This window comes from Echiichthys vipera (assembly GCF_963691815.1).
Source record: "Echiichthys vipera genome assembly, chromosome: 11".
Classification (NCBI taxonomy): Eukaryota; Metazoa; Chordata; class Actinopteri; order Perciformes; family Trachinidae; genus Echiichthys; species Echiichthys vipera.
This window is the reverse complement of record NC_139836.1, coordinates 23,901,088-23,925,664: the sequence shown is the minus strand read 5'-3', so window position 1 is coordinate 23,925,664 and position 24,577 is coordinate 23,901,088. Positions and strand designations below refer to the sequence as shown.

The 24,577-nt window shown below is 40.0% G+C and overlaps 1 protein-coding gene across 1 annotated transcript in view; it reads right to left on the bottom strand.

Annotated features, from left to right (window-relative positions):
• Positions 1-4,897: 4,897 nt before the first annotated feature.
• Positions 4,898-24,577, bottom strand: part of LOC310953376 (inactive phospholipase D5-like) — a gene marked incomplete at its 3' end in the record, with an annotated part of 38,639 nt that continues 18,959 nt past the window's right edge. The window contains exons 2-10 of the mRNA XM_083922400.1: positions 17,064-17,200; positions 11,183-11,369; positions 10,249-10,357; positions 9,848-9,975; positions 8,402-8,599; positions 6,516-6,652; positions 6,235-6,400; positions 5,934-6,024; positions 4,898-5,448 (exon numbers count right to left, since the gene is read on the bottom strand). Of these exons, the coding sequence (XP_083778526.1) occupies positions 4,898-5,448; positions 5,934-6,024; positions 6,235-6,400; positions 6,516-6,652; positions 8,402-8,599; positions 9,848-9,975; positions 10,249-10,357; positions 11,183-11,369; positions 17,064-17,200 (1,704 nt within the window). The remainder of the gene's footprint in view (positions 5,449-5,933; positions 6,025-6,234; positions 6,401-6,515; positions 6,653-8,401; positions 8,600-9,847; positions 9,976-10,248; positions 10,358-11,182; positions 11,370-17,063; positions 17,201-24,577) is intronic.

Sequence of the window (24,577 nt, the reverse complement as noted above, 5' to 3'; positions counted from 1 at the left end):
CATTTAATTCAATCTAGTTTTCATTGCTCATGTCCCCTAGTGTATCATACTTTTTTCAAAACAAATATTAATATTTTTTATCTCTATTTATGTATGTATTTATTTTGTTGTTACGTCTATTTGTTATCCAATTGTTATTAATGTGATGCTCATCATATGGGTTGATGCACTGTTAGTGAACAAACCAAAAAAAAAATCCAGTTTGAAATGTATCTAAGTTTACAGTCTGTTTATTCATCACTTTTTGTGTTTTGTGTCACATATTTTTCTAAGGCTACTTTTAACTGTTAATTGTTTATAACTGTGTACAAAAGTTACGATATTTTGTTATTGATGCTTTTGTTATTTTCACTCTTTTGCTGCTGTAACACTGTTTCCCCACTATATGCCTTTATGTGGGTCTACTAAAAGAACCATCTCATCATATCTTATATCCTACCTTAAGTACTGCATCCTATGTAAATACAATTACTTCACTTCAATATTACCCTATATATGATGAATAATATAATAATAATACATATTTATGCTACTTTATACTTCTTCTCCATTACAGGCAAAAAGTTTAACTTTTTATTCCACTACATTTGTCTTTAGATAAACAACTTTAACACCTCATTGGACTTAATGAATATGATGCACTGCAGTAGATTAAACTATAAACTACTCCAAAACAGCTCAGCCGTAAACAGCTACAGCAATAAATTGCCGCATACACATTAATGCACTAGTAATATTAATTCAAACCATCATATATATAAAATAATAAAACAGTGCCAGGGACCATTTTAGTGCTTTTGATTTAAGTACATGTTGCTGAAAATACTCACATACTTTCAGTTAAGTGCATGGTCTGAATATCTTCCGCCACTAATCCCTATTATGATCAATCATAAAGAAATACTGTTGCAGCCAAATATGTATGCACATTTTACTAGTTTTAAATTAAGTAATCAATAGTGCAAACACACAAATCACAGCAAATAATATTATAGTAGAAGAATAATATACTACTACACCATACTGCCCTACCGCACTCAACACTATTTAAGTGTGTGCATTGATTAGCGCACAAGTCAGTTTTCACAACATGGCAGGCAAACACCCAATAGCACAGCACAAAAAAACAGTTCAGGTGCAGAACGATATCCAATAAACATGCAGAGGTCAAATCAGATTGGCAAACAAATCCAGTAAAGGGCAGGCAAAAGGGAAAAAGGCAGGTTAAAACACAAACAGGCAGAATCAGGTTAGTGTAACGATCATCATAACAGATCACTGAAAAGCTATTAACACTTGACAATCTGGCAAAGAACTGAGAGAATGGAGCGGTGCATTTACTGGAGGGCTGATTTGCTGATGAAGAGCAGGTGAGTATGGGGGTGGGGCAGGTCAGGTTAATGGGATGCCTGTTGTAACCTGACCTTTCAGGCTGTATGTAGGGCCCGACTGGCAGCCACAGTGCAGTTATGTACTACAGATTAACTTCTGAGGTCAGCCACCCTGCTTTAACTAAAAGCCTTTGTGTTAAGGAAACACAAATCACTTAGAATTTAACACAAACACACGCAGACACAACAAGCTAAGAGTATATTTTTTTTATTAATAGTAAAAACATAGCAATCATATAATTCAGTAATGTGCATTAACAAGGGTATTCAATAAATATACATTCTTTCTGTATTTTTTAAAGGTATATAAGCTTTTATTATTATTATTATTATTATTATCTTTAGAAAGGCTTATAGCTACTGTGCACAGTTCATAAAGGCAGGGCATGCAAGCAGCAGTCATGCCAAAACAATTGAATAGAAGAGGCAACATTTAAAAGCTTTTACAGTGACATTTAAATTGAACCAATCTTCATTCTTGTAAACTTTGCAGCTACCTAAAAACCCTTCCCCTTCTGACATCAAGAAAAACAATATCTTTGAGTACTCAGTGAACATCGCTCAATATCCTTTAATCTCACTGGAGGGACAGGCAGACAGACAGGTGACACAGAAACATTCGTATAGTTTTTGCAGGATTTTTTTAGTTTGCATGTAGCGGATTGCAAACCATTGCTTTTTAAAATGTAGTCCATGGACCCAACTAGAAAAAAGTCACTGTTTTTAATCATCAAAATAGTAAAAGTTAATGCACACAAAGACTTGGGTACAAGGGTGCACTAGCAGCCGTCCATTACCAGTGTAACATAGATAATAGCAGCGTAAAGTACTGAATCTGACTCCAGACCAGTTGTCAGATTACAAGCAATACAACGTGCTTGGCAAGAAAATATGTGCACAAAGTTATTGAGATAATGCTCTCCAAGCTTTACAAACGTGTGACAGTTTCACATTGTGATCAGTTTATGGATGAATGAATGCTTGTGTCGTGCACAGACAGAGAGAAAGTGTTAGGGCACACATACAGCAGCAAGGGATGTTAAAACAAAACATGGAACTGTTTATTTTGACTTGTATTATGTCTTATATTAGTATTTTAATATCTTTATATTGCGTTATTTGTCTTGTTATGTAGTCTTTTAAAAAAAATGAATGATCGCTTTATACCAAGGAATAATAGCTTTCAACCTAATTTCACTTCAAACTTTAGCAGGAGAATCCCTTTCAGTCCCATGTCTCTGCCCTTTTATACTTTATATAAATTGGTAGTAGTAGTCGTGACCCAACATATAGTTCATCAAGGATGACCTTTTTTCTAAATTATCATGTCAAGTTGCAGAAAATAATTGAGAAGAAATGTTATTTCACAAGACATCCTCTAGATGGCAGAAGATATCCTTCATGACCAGATTACAATTGCCAAGTGGTTTGATTTCGACTGCTACACAATGGTTCAGCTACATGTGTCCTGTCTGTACATATAGAGAACAGGTTATGACCCGCTGTAACTGAGTCTGTATAGTGTCTTACATTTAACCCTTTAGCACAAAAAGAGCAGCCACAAATACTGCGTATGGTGATATCCACCAACAATCATGTGAATGGCTGCCTGTTTATATTTCTTGGTTACAGCTAAACCTTCTAGGCCTCCTGAATATAAGAACATACGTTTTTCAGGCAGAATTACAGAATGCAATTGTTCTTCTATCTAAAAACAATCATTACACCTGTGCTGCTTTCACATTAAAGCACCAACACTCTGCGTCCTGCATGAAGACATCACTTTGTAGAGCTTTTCTTGTTTAAGGGCCTTGGAAGTTTAAAAAAATGTTACTACCTTAAAACCTAACAAGCATTGTTGCACTCACAGCAAAGAGAGTCTTAAACTGACATACAATCATTCAAAATGCAAATGAAAGTCGCAACAAGCTTTCAGTCAAACATAAATGACTTGTTCTTTATAGATTTTTAGCTCCACCTTTATACGGTTATATAATGATATATATATATATATATATATATATATACATGTTGCTTCTATATATATATATATATATATATATATATATATATATTCAGCCGCAGGCATGACATCACAGGCAACACTGTCATTGAGGTGACACTGGAACAACTGCAACTGTCAAACTCTGTTAAAAATTCATTGTATTGATTTGTCAGCAGAGACCCTGTGTCCCCTTCTTCTTACCCCTCCTTTAGTTCAATAAGTCACAACATTGCATTTGGAAGAATATTATAGATATGATATCCATTTAATTTGTCTTGTTTCAGGATTTGTATAGTAACTGGAATGATTATCTGTAATGACTCATTCAGATCAATAGCCCTTCTTCCTCAGGGGGAAACCTGCCTTAACAGAATGACGGCTTTAGTTTTTTAATGGTGGCGACCGATCGAAAACCGACCTTAGTTCTTTTAGGGTTATGCGATAAAGACAATAGAATAGGTGCATCATCTAATTCAATTATGACCTCCCTATAATAAAACATTTGGATATACCCCATCCTGCCGTGGAGACGTATTGTGTTTTATGTGCCTGTATAGTGTAGGGCTTCTGGTACTGTGAATAAAACATGGAGGACATGATTTGATCAATCCTTTTAGAGCTACTCGACTCCGGGTCAGAACTCAAAATGAGTAATGGGGCTGATTCCATTACAGGACCAATGGCAATGCTCATCAATTTCAGTGTGTTGTTGCAAGTGGGACTGGGGGATCTGTGTTAATACGTACACATAGGTTTGTTTTCTATTAATGTCATTCGACCCGAACTTAGTTTAGTTTATTAAATGGATTGGTTGATTTGGTCTTTAGCAAAGATCTTAAGTTATCAGTGGTAACAAGTTAGAGTTTTAAGTAATTATTTCAATGCACAGTAACTTATTCAGAATACTGCTGGAGATAAATGCACAAACAATCTGAATTAGGCAAAAGTTATCTACTAACAATCTGAGTACAGTGGCAATAGCACATGTAAAGCTGTGTAAATCTTTAATGCTAAATGTAGCTACATGAGCTGCCCTGCTTCCCATCTCTGCATAGGCATGCAGGTGTCATTCACCCTTTTAAAGGGTGATACATTATGACTGCCACAAACAGCTAAAGTGACATACATTAATTAGGCAATCCATAAGATTTTATCAAGATGTCCTTTGCTTGAAAGATTTCAACAAGGAGAAAAAAAGGATTAAATAAGTAGTCAGGTAAGTTCTTATTATTACAGTGTATTAATCAGTGTTTCTTTTAAACCAAAATGTTTTGGTTCCATTATTTTAAAAAGCCATCGAAAGTGCACTCTGCAGTGGAGCGTTTACTTTCCTTCCTGAGTTCTGCTGTGGACGTTATCAAGTCCTGCAAACCAGAGACACTTAAATCTTCAACGCTTTTGTTTCCTTCAAAATGGCAACGATAAAATGCTACAAAGACCCAGTTTGTTAAGTCCATTGTTGCTCATCATTCAGTGAAAAGGAACTTATCATGCTCTGTGGTCACAGGGATCTGTTGAAGACCTCTCTGCTGCCACTGCTCTCAGGTGACTGACTGGAGGGCTCCATTGGATTGTCATGGTAATTACCTTTGATTTGTACCTGTCTGTTGTCAAGGTGACTCATTTTGACTCTTCCCCTCTCTTGGTAACCGTCTATAACAGGCACCAGTCCATTGGCCATGCCTTGGTGAGTCATTTTGTTGAGTCTGTCATCATGGTGCTTTGCTTTAACTGGCGTCTGTGCATCATCTTTGTGACTGTGTCTAATTGGTGCCGGTCGGATATCATGCTGGCTTGTTCTGATAGGCACAGGTCTATTGTCTAGTTGGCTGGTTTTGACTGTCACCAATCTGTTGATCTGGTGCTTGTTGCAGACGGGAATCTTATTGGCCTGCAGAGAGCGGGTGTAACGTGAAAACCAGTCCCTCTCAAATGCTGCCCGTAGCTGCTCCACCACTGTAGAGTTCCTCTCCTCAAAGCCCTCTGGCTGACTGATCACCAAGCCTGCTCCTGCGTTGAAGGTGAACTCATTCCCCACCCAGTCAAGGTTACCTGCCAGGACACAGAGGAAGGGACAAATAAGTGACCACACTTTATTGTTGAAATATAATGTAGCAAACTATTATAAAAGCAACAATTTGTGGCTGAGATCTGCATGAGGTGAGTGCATTCATTTGCATAGTGAAGAATAAATGCATAAAGAAATGTATAAATAAATAATTATATAAAGAGAACAAAACATAAATACATTAAATGCAAAAATGAATAAACACATTGTAATTTAAAATAATAAAAATAAATAAAAAGGAAAATTAAATAGGAAACTAAATAAATAAAGGAGTCAATTAAAACAATTATGAATTTTACATCACATTTTATCAATTAACTAATGCCTTTATTTATTTTAATATGTTTTGGTACATTTGACGTCATATTAATTTATTTATCAAGTAATTTATTTATTTATTTTGTAGCTTCTGACCTCCATAAGCAGAGGCATGTAGGACACAGTCATAAAGTCTAGTCGATGAGCTCACCTAAATAAATGGCTCTGTCTGTCACCATAAACCTGTTGTGGTTTATTCCCTGGAGAGTGCCATCCCTCTGCACTCTGGGGTTGAAGAACTTCTACACACACACACACACACACACACACACACACACACACACACACACACACACACACACACACACACACACACACACACACACACACACACACACACACACACACACACACACACACACACACACGCACACACACACACACAAAGGTTCAAGTGAGCGTTGATAAAGCTTATCTGTAGAGTTGAAAATAGCATGTGGTCTTGTACTTACAGCTTCCAGTGAGCAGTTGGCCTGCTCCATGCACAGACTCCTCAGAGACCAGACGAAGTTGAAAGTAAGTGGATGAGTCTTTTCCCAGCAACTTATCAGCAGTCGGACCCGGACCTTCCTTAGGATCAGGGCCTCCCGGATAAGACCATCGATACGGGACCAGTACCTTGGCACAGATACAAACACAGACAAATGTGGGCATGCAGAATTTAATCACTTGACCCAAAACCAAGGCAGCCAAGCTTTTGATATCATAAATGCCTGTTCAAAGTGTTTCTAACCTTTGAGCATTGCGGCTGAGGAGGGGCAGGTAATCGATGATGGAGATATAAATGAAATGGCGGGCTTCCTGGATCACCCTGGAAATTGCTTCAAGATCATTGCTTCGATCTTTGGGGATGAAAACATCTGGGGAGCACTGTCATCAAAGGAGGAAAGACAGGCAAAGGGAGTTAGGAAGTGGTGGTGTTGGGCGATGAGAGCATGCACAAACAGTGACTGTGTACTCTCTGAAGAAACACACATAAGAGATGATCACATCATTGTGTAAACAGAGCTTTACACAAACATAATCTAAATAACACCCAGAATTACCATCATGGTCAGTATCAGAACAGTCATAACCACCAACTGAGCTCTGATCCTTATCTACACTAACATTAGAATGTGATTGCATTCTTTTGTTTTATGTCTGCATTCATTGTGCAAAGCCTTGAAGTTTGATTCTCAACCTCTTGCTGACAGACATCTGTGAATGTTTGACTGCAAGTCTGTGCTTTATGTGTGCTTTTTGTGTTGATATTTATCATCTAGAGGTGCACAGCCAAGCCAAATCAACTGCAGGTAGGAAGACATCGCCATCACTCATCTCCAGGAAGGTGACACTGAAAGACTCAGTGTCATGCAGAGACACACGGTATGAAAAATGTATTCTCCCACCTAACTCTCACCTCCAATGAAGATGGTTGCTACACTTGTGTTCTGCACTTTAAAGTCCCTTGAATCCCTTGCATCGCAGCCTCTGCCATGGGTATATAAATGTGCGTAAAAGGATGCGAGGGTGTGAAATAGGCAAGTAGTGCAAAAGTGCTTTGAGTGCTCAGAAGGCTTTCTAAGTACACTGCTGTTATTAATGTTAATAATTACACCTTTTCCTGAGAGATGTCAAAATCCACTGAAAATGACTGTAAGTAGCCTAAGCCACAAGTGATACACAAACTACACAATACTCTAGAAAAGTAACACACAAAGGGTTATAGTTAGGTGCATATCCGTGGAAGCAAACCTGGAAATAGGAAAAAAGTCTAACACACTCCACGCTCCATATGCATTTCTCTCTTATTCAGATGGCGTTTCATCCCTCAGGCATTCTGTTGATCCTGAAGAAGGCCTGAGGGCCGAAACATCATCTGAATAAACAAGATATGTATATGGAGCCAGTGTGCTAAATGTTTTTCCTGTTTGCAAACCACAACCAAACACTGAAGCTCAGTTTTTGGGCGGTAGTAGCTCAGTCCATAGGTGACTTGGCTGGGAACCGTAGGGTCGCTGGTTCAAGTCCCTGTGTGGACCATGTATGGAGCGTGGACTGGTGGCTGGAGAGGTGCAAGTTAATCTGCTTGAGCAAGGCACCGAACCCCCATCTGCTTGGGGTGCTGGTCACTTGCAGCCCCCTCGTTCCAACATCTCGTCTTAATTGCATGTATAGGTCCTGTCTTTGCATGTGTGTATTTTGGGCCTGTGTGTGTGTGTAACATGATTAATAATAAGAGTGAAAAAATTCAATTTCCCCGTTGAGGAATAAATAAAGTAATTCTTCTTTCTTTGAAATGTCTGTTCTAACATCCTATTTCAAATGACATGACATTGAACTAGCTCCCGGTAATATGTAATGTCCTTTAATGGTAAGAAATTGAATGCTGTTTATATCATTCAAGTATCTAGATAGATACTTTCTAAAGTTAACTTTAGACAACAAATGTTAACCATCACTAAGCATCACTTTAAATAAATGTTTTGGCTTTTGGGAATCTTACAATAAACAAGCCTCTTTACTTGTGCCATCAATACAAAAAAAGCTCCTAAATTATAGGCTGGCATGTTATCTATGTGCATGATTTACCTGGGCACATGAAATATATCAACTAATGCTATAACTGTCACTTACAGAGACATAGGCCTGAGCCTTTGTGTTGTTGAGAGTGAGCTCCAGCGGTGTGTCCCTGTTGAAGAGGGCAAAGAGGCGCTTGGACCAGAAGGAGGGGATGAAGTCTCTATACTGGAGCCCCCAGTAGAGGCTGAATACTCTGTGGAGGTCCAGAGCCAGACAGCTGCAATCGTACACCAACACTCCCAGCTCCTTCCTCTGGGAACAAACACAATCTCTGTTACATCACCATGAGCATAGAGACATTCAACACTTACAACATCTAACTGAACATTATCTCCATCCCTCATCTCCAGCAACATCAGACTCCCTTCTTTCCAAATAATCGCAGTCTATCAGTTTTAACCCATTCAGCACTTTCATACATCTATCCACCTACAAGCATATTGTACCTTCCCCTCTTCAGGCCATACTGCCCATTAAAGGCAGTCTCATTCAATTACAGGCCTTTGCCCATTGTCACAGCAACAGCAGGGTTTAAGAACACACTAGTGGTTCTTCTCTTCTTCTCAGTTTCTTTCCTGGCTCTCTGCTGCATTTTAATTTCAAAGAGGCACTTCTCAATTTCAGCTTCTCCACATGTTCCTTCTAAATTGGCTTCTTTTTTGCCTTCTCTCTTTCACTTCGCACATTATTTCTCTCCCTGCAGTTTTTACATGAGCAAATTATTCCTAAATAAAGCTTAGATCCTACTTACGAAAGTCTTATTTGAAACAATTTACCCTCAAACTCTCTCAAAAGACACCAACATGCAAATTCCCTTTGTATCTCTAGGAAGAATCTCAGCTTTGAAGAAGAAGAAGATGAAAGAATAGACACTTTCTATTTTTGCATGCTATCTCACCTTGTATGCACCCACTAAACACCCACACCATCCACGCCCTACCCCATCTATTGCCTTTTGGAGAAGACACTGTCATCACACTAACACATTTGGAAACTAGTGGTGGGGACATTGTAGTCATGCAAACGTGGTGTAGTTTGTTGAGCCTAATGTTAGCTTTTTCATAAAAGTGGTGTGAATTTGTGAAGATTACCTTGCTGAACAAAACATGTAATTATCTATTTGCTTATTTTCTGCTATAATACAAAACCCAGAGGAAACATTATCGAGGGAAACAGGGCGATGCTAACTCCAGGTTGGCCTCCAAAAATACGTTATCCCTGCAGCAACATCTCTCATGGCAATAAATGTAAAAAATTCTGGCTATATTTGCAAAACTAATTAACAGGCAATCATGGCATTATTTCAGATGATGCTGTTTTCTAGAGGGACATCCTTTTGCATAACAGGGATGATGATAAAGAACTTGTTATGCAATTAAATCTCATGTAAATCTGTTGGATGCAAAATGACAACAGAGGGAGTACGTTGGGATTTGTAATTATATGTCTAAGTATCTATGTTTCTGTGTGTGCTGTGATGTGCTGAGTAATCTTGGATACTGTGGCAAGGGATCTCCAGTCCATGCTGGCGCTGCCGATGTAGAAGTGTCTTCTGTCGACCACCCAGAAGGATGAGAGAAGGTGGCCTCTGGTCAGCGCTGTCGTGTTCACGTAGTGGACTTCAGCATCTGGAAATGGAGAGTGAAACAGAAACGGAGATCCAATAAAAGACAGAAGGCAGTAGGACAAAGAGATTAAAATGAAGGAAGACGGATAGGGGGAAGGATCAAGGCAGCTATAGCAGAAGAAAATGAAACACAAAGACAGTGGAAGGGGAAAGATGGAAATAGAGTGAGAGATTGAGCAGGACAAACAAGGAGAGCGAACAGTCAACAGAAAGAGCTAAGCTGCAGAATGTTTGAACACAGACACACAGAATGTATAATACAGTGAGAGCTGACTGTGTTTGGCGAGCATCCGGAGCTCAGCCGAGTCGATCATCCCGCTGGAGATCTTCAGCTGGATTCCTTTAGCTTTCAGCCCTTGCAGCCTGGACAGCAGAGCCCTGCCCTGGGGGGATAAAGCATCTGCTGTCACATCAAATTTATGAACCGTTTATTCAGACAAGATTCTTGAGTTTATCTTAGTTTTTCTTTATGATGATGCCATTTATGTGCTATTCCCGTGCTACATTTCCCAGAGGTCCTTCGTCTACAGCCAACACCTGTGATGTCTACTTTCTCTTTTGTTTTGATCAAGTATTACTATTTTTTTTTGGTTTGTTCAGTTACCTGCAGAACCCCAGAACGCCAGTCAGCAACCATATCAGTGACATGGGAATAGAAGCTTCTTGTCTTGCACAGCACAGTTCAGGAAACTCTTCAATCCCTTAATTTATCAGCCAGTCAAAGTGTCCAGTTCAACAGGGTGCTTTAATAGATTCTCAGATCAGAACATCAACTAACATCAACAAACCACCTTTGCAGTCACATGAGGAATTCACTATACCAACCCCGGTGGGATGCCATAATATAACAAGCTTACCAAATACTTTACTCAGGAGTAAACTAGTGGCCTTATGTCTTCTGCTTGTGACTGTTTGAGATCTTACAAATAGAACATTTTAGAAGAATGTCCAAATACAGATTAGACACACTTTTTTTTTCTTACCCCATTAATCATCTCACCACAGAGCAAGTACATTAAATGTGATACTTTCATACAGTTTTGCTGATAATAATTCTGTACTTTAAACTTCAGTAAATTGTTCATTGTTCTATTGGTACTTTAATTAAAGTACAGAATCAGAGTACGTCTGATTAGAGGAGGCAAAGACTGAAATATACGCCACAACTTCTTCCGAGTCAAGTCTCTGTAGGCTTGCTCTGGTTTTACCTGTCTGGCAGCAGGCTGGAAGCTGGATTCATACTCGGAGGAGTTGAGGAGCCACAGTGGGGAAACGATCTCTACGACCCGGATAGCTCGGTCCAGTAAGCTGTACAGCCCCTCTGAGAGAGGGAGGTAAGATGTAGCATTGTCTAAGAAGGAGATGTCCTCTGGGATGTTCTCTACAAGCACGACTCTGAGGAACATAAACAGAGAAAGAAAAACTGAGTTAAGCAGAAACATGATGTCAAATTTAGGACCTGCAGCAGAGCATCATTAGGTTAAGGCACAGAGACCTATTAATGGAAGAAATGCTGAGGAAATCAATGTGAGGTTCATCGTCTTCCATAAAGCAATTATCGTGTTATACCGCTTCTTTATTACTACTCCGAGACAAATTAGCTAACAGCACCCTTCCTCTGGATCGTTAACTTAATGACAGTTATCACAACTTCTAGGCTCTGCATACCCTTACACCCCAAAAAGCAAAATTAAATCTTGTACCGGTTGCCTCTGGGAGAGGCTGACAATAATTGAGGGTTGATATGCAAAGTTGTCAGCAATGCAGATTCAATTACACCCAGTCAGGGATTTTTTTCCAGTCATTTTTGCTGTATTGTTTCTCATATACGCTACTCCCTAGCTATCACATGGTGGTTTTAATGTATTCATCAGCAGTCTGATGTCGTATAATATACTGTTGTTGCAGCAAGCATAATTAATTTATATACAAAGGCAAAACCTATCTACTCTTACAGATTTAGTGAATTGCTTGAAGTACAGTAGAAAGAAAAGATGATCTCCTTAGATTCAGTGCAGTGCAAGTATTTCTCTATATCATAAAACAGTCCCACCAACATGAAAGTTAAATGATGTGGAAAATGCTCTCAGCTATTGCATTTTAATGTTTTGTATGTACCACTGTGAATATCCCTGCACTTCCTGTCAAGGTGTAATGTTAATTTGTCTGGCTAACCATGAGCTCTTCCTATTGAATCTCCAATTCCCATTTTACCCCACCAGGATGCCTGAAAGCTGCATTCACACTGGAGTCAACAGACTGAATTAGCTGTGGCAGCCCTGGATCTGCGGGAACACAAAACCAGGCTATTATCAAGCTCCAGTGCTCACCACATTCTCCCTGTGTGGCTCTAACATTGATTTCTGCCTGTTAGATTTTATAAGAGGAAAAATAAATGGAGGGTGTTCAGTAAGGGTGCACTCAGACATTAATTCTGCACCTACAGTATGTGGTTGATTAGGTTTCTGGATAAAATGCTCTCAGAACCACTTCTGCACACGACTTTACTCAATTCAATGTGATATAATTAATTGTAAAGGACATGTTATGAACTAAATCAGTACGTCAAATGTGGGAAAACCAAAACGGTGCGCTGAAAGACACAAAATAATGCATAAAGCTGAGGTGAGCTGCCGAGACAACCGAGTGATAATCCTAAGCTGGTTCGTCGCTCATTACACATTTTTTGTAGTTTTCATTATTGTTCATTCCGCTTAGCCAACTCATAAAATCTACTTTTGGCCAATTATCAAATAGAATATGAGGTTTAAAGTGCATGAACGAAACGTAAATACTGTTCACATATAGTTGCATTTTATTGGAATGAAGTGGGTAAAGCTTTCATTGTGTTGTTTTCAGGCAAATTATCTTTTTTGATTTATAATTTTGGCATATTTATGACTTATTTTAGTCTGTAAAACACAGTGAAGTATATGCCAAAGAGCTCCCTGGTGAGGACAAATCTTAGCACTCGGACCTGTCAGAGCATAGGGTCAGCTAAGGTTTGACAGCTCAGGGTCTGTTGAGGGCTTCCTTCAAGGGCACACTGGTGAGAGCATGTGCAGCAGGTAATAATGTACTGGAATCACGTTGAAGTGCCAGTCGCCAGCTCACAGCTTGAAAATGTATTCCTAGCTATAGCCAAGTCAGGATTTGGAAACTGGCCAAGGGTCAAATCGTAGGACTCACCCTCTGTGATCATAACTCGCTGATTTCTCCTCATGGAATTGACAATCAATATGTTAAGTAAAGCAGAGTTTGGGAGAGTCACAAGTAAAGTTGACTCATATGTTACTAAGGCGGGATATTCTTCTATTTGTCAGCCACAGAGCTTGAGGACTGAACATGGAGGGAATAAAAATATGAATGTACAGACCGATATAGCAGGCTGTGATGAAACGACAGTTTAACATTCACACCACACAGCACCGTCTTCTTTGTTCTGTAAAGACAGCAAGAACTAGGACAGCTACAGTAAACACCTCACAATGAGGAAAACAAGAATGGATGGAAAACAGATGGAAGAGGCGGAGTGGTAATCTTATTTCTAAAAAATCCTCTCAGTCCTTTGTAATTGCTGTGAGGTGTGATTAATGGTCTTTCTGGCACACAGGCTTTGGTATTAAAAATGGAGGAAACAGGGAGGCAGTCATCTCTGCCTCTGGGATTTATCGATTTAGGCGGTCTGCAATGTCCACTGCTGGTCCCCTCCATATGCACACTCATGGATGGGATTCATCCCCAGCAGCCAATACCCAAGTAGTGTAAGCTTCGTGGTGTTTGTGTGCGTGCATACATGAGACAGCGGGACAGAAACAGGGACCGAGATTGTGTCAAAATGTAAAATCCTTCACTCTCTGAATGATAAAGGATTCCTATCTTCACAGGTGGTTGGTGAGTGCAGTTGCAGAACATAAACTGATCAGATAATATGTATCACTGAAGCGTGTCAGGATACTGTATATAAAAATGCCAATTACACATACAAATGCTTGTTATACTGTGTGCCTGGCTGTTGTAGCACAGCATGGGATGTGCCAGTGTCAGCCCCTGACATCTGATATAAATTATCCATCCTCTCATGAGCTGCCCTGAGCTGCAGTACAGCTGCCAGGACATTAATATGGGCAGGAGCCGCTGCTGCTGCTCTGCTCCCTGCACGCTGTTCATATTAAAGGTAAATGTCAAGTTCAATGTTTCATGGGTTACAAGCAAAACACTGTTGTCATGGTAAACACACTTCATATGTAAATATCAATCTATCATCTGACATTTGAACCACTTAATGAAATGTTCCTTGCATGCCCCGCTGTGTTTTATGCAAATGAATGTAGTACTTAGTTTATTACATTGGTCTGTCACGACTGCTGTCCTGGGTGTTCCCTGACATTTTGACTGATGGCCAATAGTTTGCATTCACTATCACTATCAGACTTTGGCTATACTGCATATACCGTGCTTTTCCAGATAATGGCCGCTGAGTCTCAGAGACACCAAACTACCTTTGTTAAGGTTAATTCTGCATCTTTTAAGAAAGTTTTTTTGGCAAGCTCAGTTGGTTTTCTCTGCCCATTCTAGCTGTAGCTTGCTGTTCTTGTTTTGTGTTGGCTTCAGATGTATGGTAAAGTCTGCAAATGTGTGTGTGGTGTTCTCTGCACTGTCATCGGCTCTGATGCTCACAAGTTATAATGCAAAAGTGGCTACACAAGATTTGGGTATATGGCAAGTCTGGTTCTCCAAGCATTATTTCTGCCCTTCCACAAGGAAACTGTACATCATCACCAACCTGCTTATCAACCATCTGACACTGGGCAATTGCACGTGAACATCAGGGATGCACCAGAACTGCTTTGCTCCAACAACCAAGCAACACATGTTGTTATAAGCATATAAAGAGGATTAACATTTACTGCAATCATAGCTGAAGTTGTTCATCCTCAGAGGAGATAATATAAAGCAAATTAAGTATGTGTTTGATTGTACTGCTAGAGAAATACACATTCAGATGTCAGGGGCATAATTTGGCATCAACAACATGAAGGCATGGATCCACCCTGCCTTGTGTGGGTTCGGCTCAGGCTGCTGCTGCTGGTGTAATGGTAAGGGGGATTATTTTCTTGGCACACTTTGAGCCCACTAGTACCCATTGAGTATTGCTATTAAGTTTGTTGCTGACCATGACTATTCCTTTATTACCACAGTGTACCCATCCTCTAATTGCTACTTCTAGAACATGACAATGAGTTCATTGTATTCAAATGAGCCCCACAGTCAGCAGATCGCGGTCCAATAGAGCACCTTTGGGATGTGTTGGATCGGAAGATTCACATCATGGAAGTGCAGCCAACAAATCTGCAGCAACTGCGAGATGCAATCATGTCAATATGGACCAAAATCTCTGAGGATTATTTCCACAAACCTTGTTGAATCTATGCCGCAAAGAATTAAGGCAATTCTGAAAGCAAATGAGGGTCCAGCATGGTTCTAGCATGGTGTACCTAAAGTGCGTGTACATGAAGTGATCATGATCATCTAACGCCATCAGTGGCAGATTTAATTGTTTTGTTTGTTTGTTTAAATGCAGAGGAACATTAGCAGCAACCCATCTCCGGTGTCCTGTGCCTGAGATCCAAGCGTGAGCACTGTTAATAATGCAGCAAAATCGATTAAAGCGAAATCTGTATAACAAAACACCCGGCTGCGCGTGACATGTCTGAATAACAACATCACACAAAAGCTGACAAATCATTATCTGGGATGCCTTAAGGCTCAGAAACAGAGTTTTTAATGGCTGCAAAGAAGACAAGATAGAAGACAGATTGATAGTCCCCTGTAATTTAGATGATTGAGATGAAATAGTCATGAATTAATCATTTGATCACGAGTGAATACTGACTGAGAGGGTTTCATGTGAAATCAATCGGTGAACTGCAAGCACCTTTAGGAATTTAAGTGAGCATGCTTTCCATTATAAAAATGTCAGCAATCTATCACTTTTCCTATTTTGTATTGCAACTTGCTTTGAGCCAAACACTTTACTAAATCATTAGTTATGTTAAAGGTCTTTCAAATGATGCATGACACAGTTAAACCTCATCATTAAGCTTATGGGATATAAATAACAGGGCACACCTGGAAAAATGATGCGCATTTCTGAAATTTGTTTGCTTTTCAAATCTAAACTGACACTGGCACCCTTTCATCACAGACAGCAAGCCAGATGAATCTCATTCCCACCCCACATTTAATATCCTCTTCTCCTTCTTCTCCCTCCATCTAGCTCACCCATCATCCCTCCCTCAGCTTCGTATTCATCTCTCATTCTACCCCCGATCTTTAGGAGTTCAATCCGCTTTACACATTTGAATTACACTTTCAGCCTTAAGTGGAAGAAAGGGACACCAGTTTTCTGAAAGGTTGGTAACTGGCTGATTTGGGGAAGAGAGGGGAGAGATTAGATGTACTTAGACAAAAAGGAAAAAGGGACAGAGAGGGAAGTAATTCAATTCTGTATGGTAAATTGGATGATAAGAGTCTAATGGAGGGGAACTAGTAGGAAGTGGAGAGCAGGGGGTTTTGTATCCGAGGAAAATGATTGCAACTCAGTGAGTTTCCAGGGCATTCTGCAATGGTTTTTAGGTTTTGTCTGGGGATCAATACTCTTAAACAGACAGAAGAAACTTTCTGCTATAAAGTAACTTTCAGGAGAGCCTGCTGGTAATCATTTCAGGGCTGAGGGAGGCTACAATAGGATCAGGTTAAAGGAACACAGATCTGTATTGATGCGACTTAGCATTCACCATTTTTCACTCGAGACAACAGTGTGCTCTCATTAAAATGAATGCAAGTGTGGGATCTGCAGCCTCTACACTGCAGTTTATATTTTGTGCCAGTGGGTTTGACCTGCTAGGTTGCAACAGACTGTATTCATTTATTGTTCGAAACTGGAGCTAAAAAGAGTTTTTGGCAATGGTATGTACCCAAGTGTGAACGACTGCCAATCCCATAACTTGTGATGAGGTGTCGCAAGCCAATAACTTTGGGAAGCACTGAAAATGAACTGTTTGTTTGTGGTTCTGCAGCACTCACCTGCAGTTCCTGCTGCAGTTCTCCTCCGTGATCCCGTCTTCATCTTCACCCCAAATGTCCACTGCTGAGAAAATCAAGGCCATCAGAACGGCGAAGCAGCACACCAAGGCAAAGATCACAATGCACTTCTGCTGAGACTGCAAGAGAGAGAAGGAGAACAACATTGATTTGCAAGGTGGGTTTTCTACTTTTCATCCATACTGTAAAAACAAGGCCAAAGTGCTCCAACCTTGGCTCCCATTAGCTGCCCACTCGGGCTGACACAACATCTGATTTAATGCACAGCTCAGCAGGTCATAACATGATATAGCCAGGAATTCAACACAAACATGTAAGGTCTACATATGACCTTGAGAGTCCAGGCTTTATATAAAGAACAGGAGGCAGGGATGAGGAGAAGAAAGGGAAGAGGGAAGAAAGAGAGTAAAGAGTTAGGAGAGCGATAGAGGGGGGGATAAGAAAACAAAGGAATCACTAACGAACATTAACATTGGATATTTGGATAAACAGACTTTTCTAGTATCACCACTTCAGGGATTCCTGCTTCATAAGTTTGCTTATAGGAAGGTTATTTTCATTTTTCATAAAGCTATGATTTATGTTTCATTTGACACATGTATGAGAAAACCTCTCATATCACCTTCATACCATTGATTCTGTGTGGTTCTGTCTAACCTGCAACATCAGCTCAGGTCGTTTACATGTTTGTGGTGCTCTGGTGGTGACGGGACGGCTCTCATTTTCCGTATTAGCTTGATAACCGAGAATAGAACAGATGCTTTTTTTACTAAACCTATCTCCTGGAAATTGTGTTTGAGTAATTTGTTCACTATGGTTGTGGTTAAATGTTATAAAGTAAACAAATCATGTCTTTGAATCAGGGTTGGCCTTTTGATTATTTAACAGACAACTTATTTCCCTGTCCTTCACCTAGTTCTTTGACCAAACCTAATCTTAAAAACATTAAATATGCTGTTGTTGCTATGAGAAAACAAATTAAATATGTTGTCAATCTAAGTGAATGATTTTCAACTTTGCATATAAATTTCATTAACATTCATTCTGTCAATAAAAGCGTAATTTTGGCAGCTTAAAATGTGTATGAACATTCAAAGCATGTTGTACATTTTGAGTTGTCACAACAGGAAGAACACATGTGTAACTACCAATCATTGATTATGTCTCTCAGCCATGTTTATGAGCCAGCATGTGTTAATACCAGGACACATATTAATAAAAAGCAATCATTATTGTTATACTGCCAAGTATTTAATAACAAGTCAAAATAACTGCAGTCAGGTCTATAAAACATCCACTCTGGAGAATTGAGACATGAGTATTGATTACTACCTGATAATGCGATCATTATTATATTACAGTGCAACGATATACATTGTTTTAATTATGTAAACAGTATATCATTATCTAGCATAACTATGGTCGTATTATATTACATTTTAATCGACGCTAGACTGAGATTTACATTACAGCAGGTGTATCTATTGCAGCCTCACCAACCTGCCTTCGATATGCACAATTTGACCCAGTTACTGGGAATCGCCTCAACTATTTGTAAAACAATAACAAATGTATCCAGATCCCTTTGAAACCTGCCAGAAGAGCCAAAACTAATTATCCTTGAACACAGCAGATCATTAGCAGAGTCAGCCAGACTCCACTCATTATCCTCAGAGACAAATCTCATATCATACTTCATCGACCTCTGAGAGCCGCGCATCTACAAAGCCCTGGTTATTTTATTGTGTTTGTAGCTAAAGACATTCATGCCCACTGGTTTTCATGTGGGAATTAAATTAATCTACCAACCAGTCAATGGAGTGTCCCCAATGGACCAAGGAGACACTGGCAGGGATATTTAGCTTCACACTCTAATCCTCACAACCATCTGTCTGAGCTGATGTCTGACATTATAATTGTGTTTTCTATTTCTTGGCCGCACTGGTGGTTGGAATATTATACCTAATTTCTATGTACAGCCACAGTCTGCTCAACCAACTTGTTCACGCTCAGTCCTCTGTGTGTGGTTAATCTCTATGAACTGATTCTACCGTATATACTAATGCAGAATATTCAGGCAATAGGACACAATTTGGGGAGCTGAAGCATTCTGCTTTCCATTTGGAGCCCAAGAAGTGTTAACCAATCACATTAGAGAATGCTTTGGTTACAGGTTAACAGTCCGTGTGGAGAGCAAAAGGGGCGGAACGCACGGCACCCAGCGCCTACATGTCTAACAAGGATTTAGCTTTAAATTAGCTTTTTGTTATCATTTATATGCATTCCTATGTCTATATGTAGAGACGTCATATCTCAAGTTGCTAATCAGACAGTAAACAATGATAGCCACTTAGAGGAGGAAGTCTTGGCCCAGATATCCGCTGGCTGCACCAGAAAGCCCGATATTTTTTCGCTATTGCCCCCAGATGCTAAATGGTCCTCAGACGAATAGCCGATGAGATCCATGATTGCGTACTGGTTGCAAAAGGGTGACAACAGCATGAAGGTTAGAGGAATCAACTTCTGATCATGAGGCAACTGGTTCACATTCCCAGACTGATTGAAAAAAAAAAAAAAGAACTTTCATGTCTACCCCTGAACATCAAGAACCCCAGGCACTTGACCAAAGCATACTCAGCAAACACTCACAGGGTAAATGGAGGTTAAATCAAATCTGTCACTCATCTGTCGGACCTTATTCCGGAGGTAGTGCAATAAAAGCAAGTGCAGATGGAGGTCGCACTGCGTGCTTCTCATATTTCCAGTGTCTGTGTACCTGCTGCTACGTTCACATTTGGTCAGATGTGTTTGTGCATGATGGCAGATAAATAAAGAGGTCAGACTCAAAGTGTGCACTAGGGACAGTGTTACCTGACACCGGTGCACAGCTAGGGATCAATGCACCTACAATTACAGGAAATAGTTTGCCTCACAGTTTAGAAACACAAAGACTATTTTATTTATTAGATCTCTCAAAATCTGGACACATGAAAGCATGTCTAGATCCAATAAGGGAAGGCTACATGCCTTTTTTTTAACTTTTGGGTGAATGGACCCTGTAACTGTGCAATTCTGGGGTAGCTGATGCTAAAACAATCTCATTCCCGCTGCATTTGCTGCCTCACTGCAAACTGAGCACTGAATCCCACGTACCACTTTTTTCAAGCTAACGTACAAACGTTTGTGCTGTCTTGTGTACTTATGCTCTCTCTTGCATGTCTCCGAGCATATCAATTCACAGAGAAATATTACAACAGTGCATCAGTAGCAATATGCTTAAACATCTTTTAACAACAACAACAACAACAACATGCAACTTGGCTTAGATTCCAGGGAAGCCATGTATTTGACGCTCTGGTATGTATTTGCTTACTGTTCCAAGCAGGAGCACGTCTAATTCCAGGGTAAATATTCTATGGTTTAATCACATTAGCGCCACACAGGCAGGTTTAGGAGATTGGAGATTCAGCTTCTGTGTTCAGACTCAGAGACAGTTGAGCTGACACTGAAAACCTGTGTAAATCTACTTTTTTCCATACAGACAATTGATCAGGAATCAATGAGGAAATCAAGCAAGAGCATCAAAAGCGTTGGTATCCATAAAATCTTGAGAAAGTCTTTTTTCCATTAGTTAACAGATAAATTTCCCTTTTTGACAGTGTCTGTTGGTCTAACATGAATTAGTCTCACATAGTTTAATGACCATGACCATTTAATGACCTTGACGTCATTTTGTTTCACTACTTGGTTCAGAAAGCCCTCACTCACACACACATAAGGCATTTTGGTTGTTTACAGTTAATTACAGCGGCATATGCTGGAAAATTCCTTCTACCAGAAGGAAAGCTAGCCTTGAGTGAGTTGCAAAAAAAGAGAGTCATAAATAACATGATTTAGTGAGATCGCTCACTGTGCTGTTTTAAAAAGCTCCCCGGAGTCCATCTAAAAAAGGCTGTGCAAGGTGGATGGCACGGTGCCACACACACACAAAAACAAATATACAGTCGCTGTTGCTGTCTTACATGCAGTCAGAAGCGAAGGCCAGGCCATAGAGGGTGGATGTTTATATCCCCAGTTCAGAGACAGACTTTATAAACAGAGGACTTCGCTCTGCCAAACCTCTTAGTTGTTTTAAGTCTGCCCTTTGTAACTCGTTGAAAGATTGACACTTTCTACTCATCTACAAGAGAGACGGAAAACTATCTGCTTTACAGAGTTTGAGAACAGACGCAGTGAGGTGATTGTTTAAAGTACACTCTATCTTTCTTATGTCCCAGTTTCTAGAAATGTTGCAGTGAGCTGAGGGTTTGTGAAAACGACGCAGAAGTCATACGGCCCCTGCAGCTTTGGAAGGACATCTTGAGTGTGCCTACAGAGAAGTAGAAAGAGTTTCCTCACAGTCTAGCTGGTGAAAAGTGTCAAGGGCCCAATTATGCTCTTATGTGTGTTTCCTCTTTCTCAAGGCATGGTGAGAACAAGGAGTCATGTTGCTGAGGGGGAAAGAGAAGTAAACATCACACCAACAAAAAAATATCAGCAACATCTCTGTCTAATTTGCATCTTGAATGCTTGGAGCACTGCGGATCTGAGGACGGGTAGAGCACAAGATCGCCACTAGCCTGGTGACAGGATGAGTTTTGCTGGCATTTGAAGAGACGCCTTGCCTTTAGTAAAGCCAGTTTTCATCCATGCACACACATGTTTGTGGAGAAGTGAAGGAAGGAAGGGAAGAAAAAGAGAATGAGAAGAGGCAAGCATCAATACAACCGACCACTCTGTATGCAGATCACTAGTCTCTCTACTATCTGGACACTTGAGATGTTGAGTGTATATTGGCAACCCTCTGCTTGGTGCTGTTACCTTTTCATCCCTCTATCACCTTTTTCACCCCTTGCTGCATCCATCTGCAGTTTTATCACATCTGTGACGAGCAAAGTGCCCTAAGTGAAAAAACACATTTTGTCCTCTTTTTTGCTCATCCCGCAAGAAAAAAACAGATGGTTTACACAGCTGCCTGACAACACCTAATCACTCAAATAGGGACAGTGTGATCTCACACAGATACGTGTATGCACATGTATATGGAGTTACAACCACATGTTGAAAGGTGTGGAAACAGTTCATGAACTGTTGATGAACTTGCTTTGTGGTGTGAAGGTGATAAATGTGTCCCAGAGACTTTTTGTCGTGCTGTGACAGAGAAGGACACAGTGCAGGTTATTCTACATCCTACAAATGGATGAACCTATGAAAACAATCTGATTATGATTTTTACCAGATGTTGCCTAGGTGGAGCGGTTAAATATGTGCAGTTTAATTAATACTCCTTCATCCTAATATTTACCATTGAAAAGGTGGCACTGATGACTAGCATATTAATAGATTTGGCTGAGCGTAAGTGTGCGTGTTTTCAGTGAGTGCAGCAGTCATATACTCTATGTACCTAAGCCTGAATTGAATATACAGTATAAGAGAAAATCCACTAATCCTGTGAATAGTGATTTAAACATAGATGATGTGATGTCACGTGGAGATATTTCTAGCACAACTACAACCGTCTTTTGATGGAGGAAACCCCTCATCTGTTCAAAACATCAAGAGTGGATGTTAGATGTTTGTGTCTTCCCTTCAGAATGAGAGAACAATGGCTGCTTTATAGGCTCTCCTTTTTGCACCATTCAGTAGTCACACATTTTTCTTATACAAAGCAGAACTCAGTGCAATACAGCTGCGAGACATCATGCAGTTCTGATAAGGGTGTGGTTGCAATCAAGTGCCACAGTGTACTAATATTACCATAGTCTGTGCACAACTGCAACACTAGACAGATGTATCAATCAGGCCATGTTACATTCTTTCATTTACCTTGTGCTATAGTGAAAGTGAGCTGAACATGTACTTATAGAACTGGAAATCAATGCAGGTTACTCTTATTTAGGCTCATGACGCTGTAAGTTGAATACTTTTTTCACAAAGTAAAAATATTTAGAATTCATTACTTTACTTGAGTAATCCAAGGGAATAAACTACAGATTACATTTTACAACATGTAATCAGTAATCTGTAGAGGAATACACACTAATATCTAAAATAAATTGACCCCATCATACTAAATTTAAAAAGTAATGATGCTTAGAAGAAAATTGGGACTCTGAGATGCAGCTCAGAGAGCAGCTCTGTCTGCGCAGGCACCTAATGACATAGGCCTTCAGTTGAGGGGTATTTTCACCTCTTATTATCTGGATACTGTACATCATACTGTTGCATGTATCTTTGGAGAATGACTGGGGAGTTTGTATTTTCACGTGGTGTTTAATGTCCACTGCTGATCTTGACCAGCTTTACACCGTCTCTTCCCCACACAAAAAAAGTGTCATCATTCTATGCAGTATGTATTTTTTGTCACAGCAGGGATCTGGAGGTTGCAGAAGAAAAGGATGATGAAACACACACACACGCACACGCACACGCACACGCACACGCACACACACACACACACACGCACACGCACACGCACACACACACACACACACACACACACACACACACACACACACGCACACGCACACACACACACACACACACACACACACACACACACACACACACACACACACCCTGCGCATTCGTGTCTCAAAGCTGCCTGGTGCAACTGCAGTCTTGGCTTCTGCGCTAAGGTTTACCATTAACCAATTTATCACAATCAAGCAACACTGCAGTTAAATGAAAGTAACTTGACTAAGCCACATGAATTGGAATACAATAAGCTTTGCAGCAAACTGGATAAATCAGGAATATGTTAAGCCTTTTCAGCTTTGGCTAGTATTTCTTTTACTAAATCAAGTTAATATTAAGCTAGAAGGAAAATATATATTTTTTAAAGTTTATCTGTCAGCATTACACTGCTGGTTTGTGTGAATTGTGCACTGAGAATTACTTTATGAGTTTTCCTAACCATTTCTGTTTGTCAATCTGTAAGTGTTTGGACCGAAAACTCTGGACATTTTCAAGAAGTAAAGGCGGACACGGCCTGACAAGAGTTGGGACGGAGTGACATCAGCTTCCCATTAAACTTTATCTTCAGGCTTCCTCACCAGTCGAAGCAAACTGTTCGCCTCAATAACGTGGTACATCCCGGGTCTGAGTCTCTCTTAAATGTCAGTCTATCATTCATCTTTCTCATAGAGTGTTAAATGTTTCATAAAGATAAAACAACAGCAATAATCACCAATTCAACTACACAGTATTCCCCAATATGGCTGCTTCTAGCACTTGCGTCTCTACACACATACAGGTAAGCTGTAACAATTTGTGTTTGTGTGTCCGTGCATGCAATGTATTTGTGTACAGTAGCTTTTGAATGTCAGAGGTGCAGAATGAGTGACAGCAAGAATGCAATATCAGACAGTGTTTTGACGTCCAAGTAAGTGCTGAAGGGGCAGTTTATTTGTTTGTGTGTCTTGAGGCTTGAAGCAAAATGCTAGGAATGCAGGTCA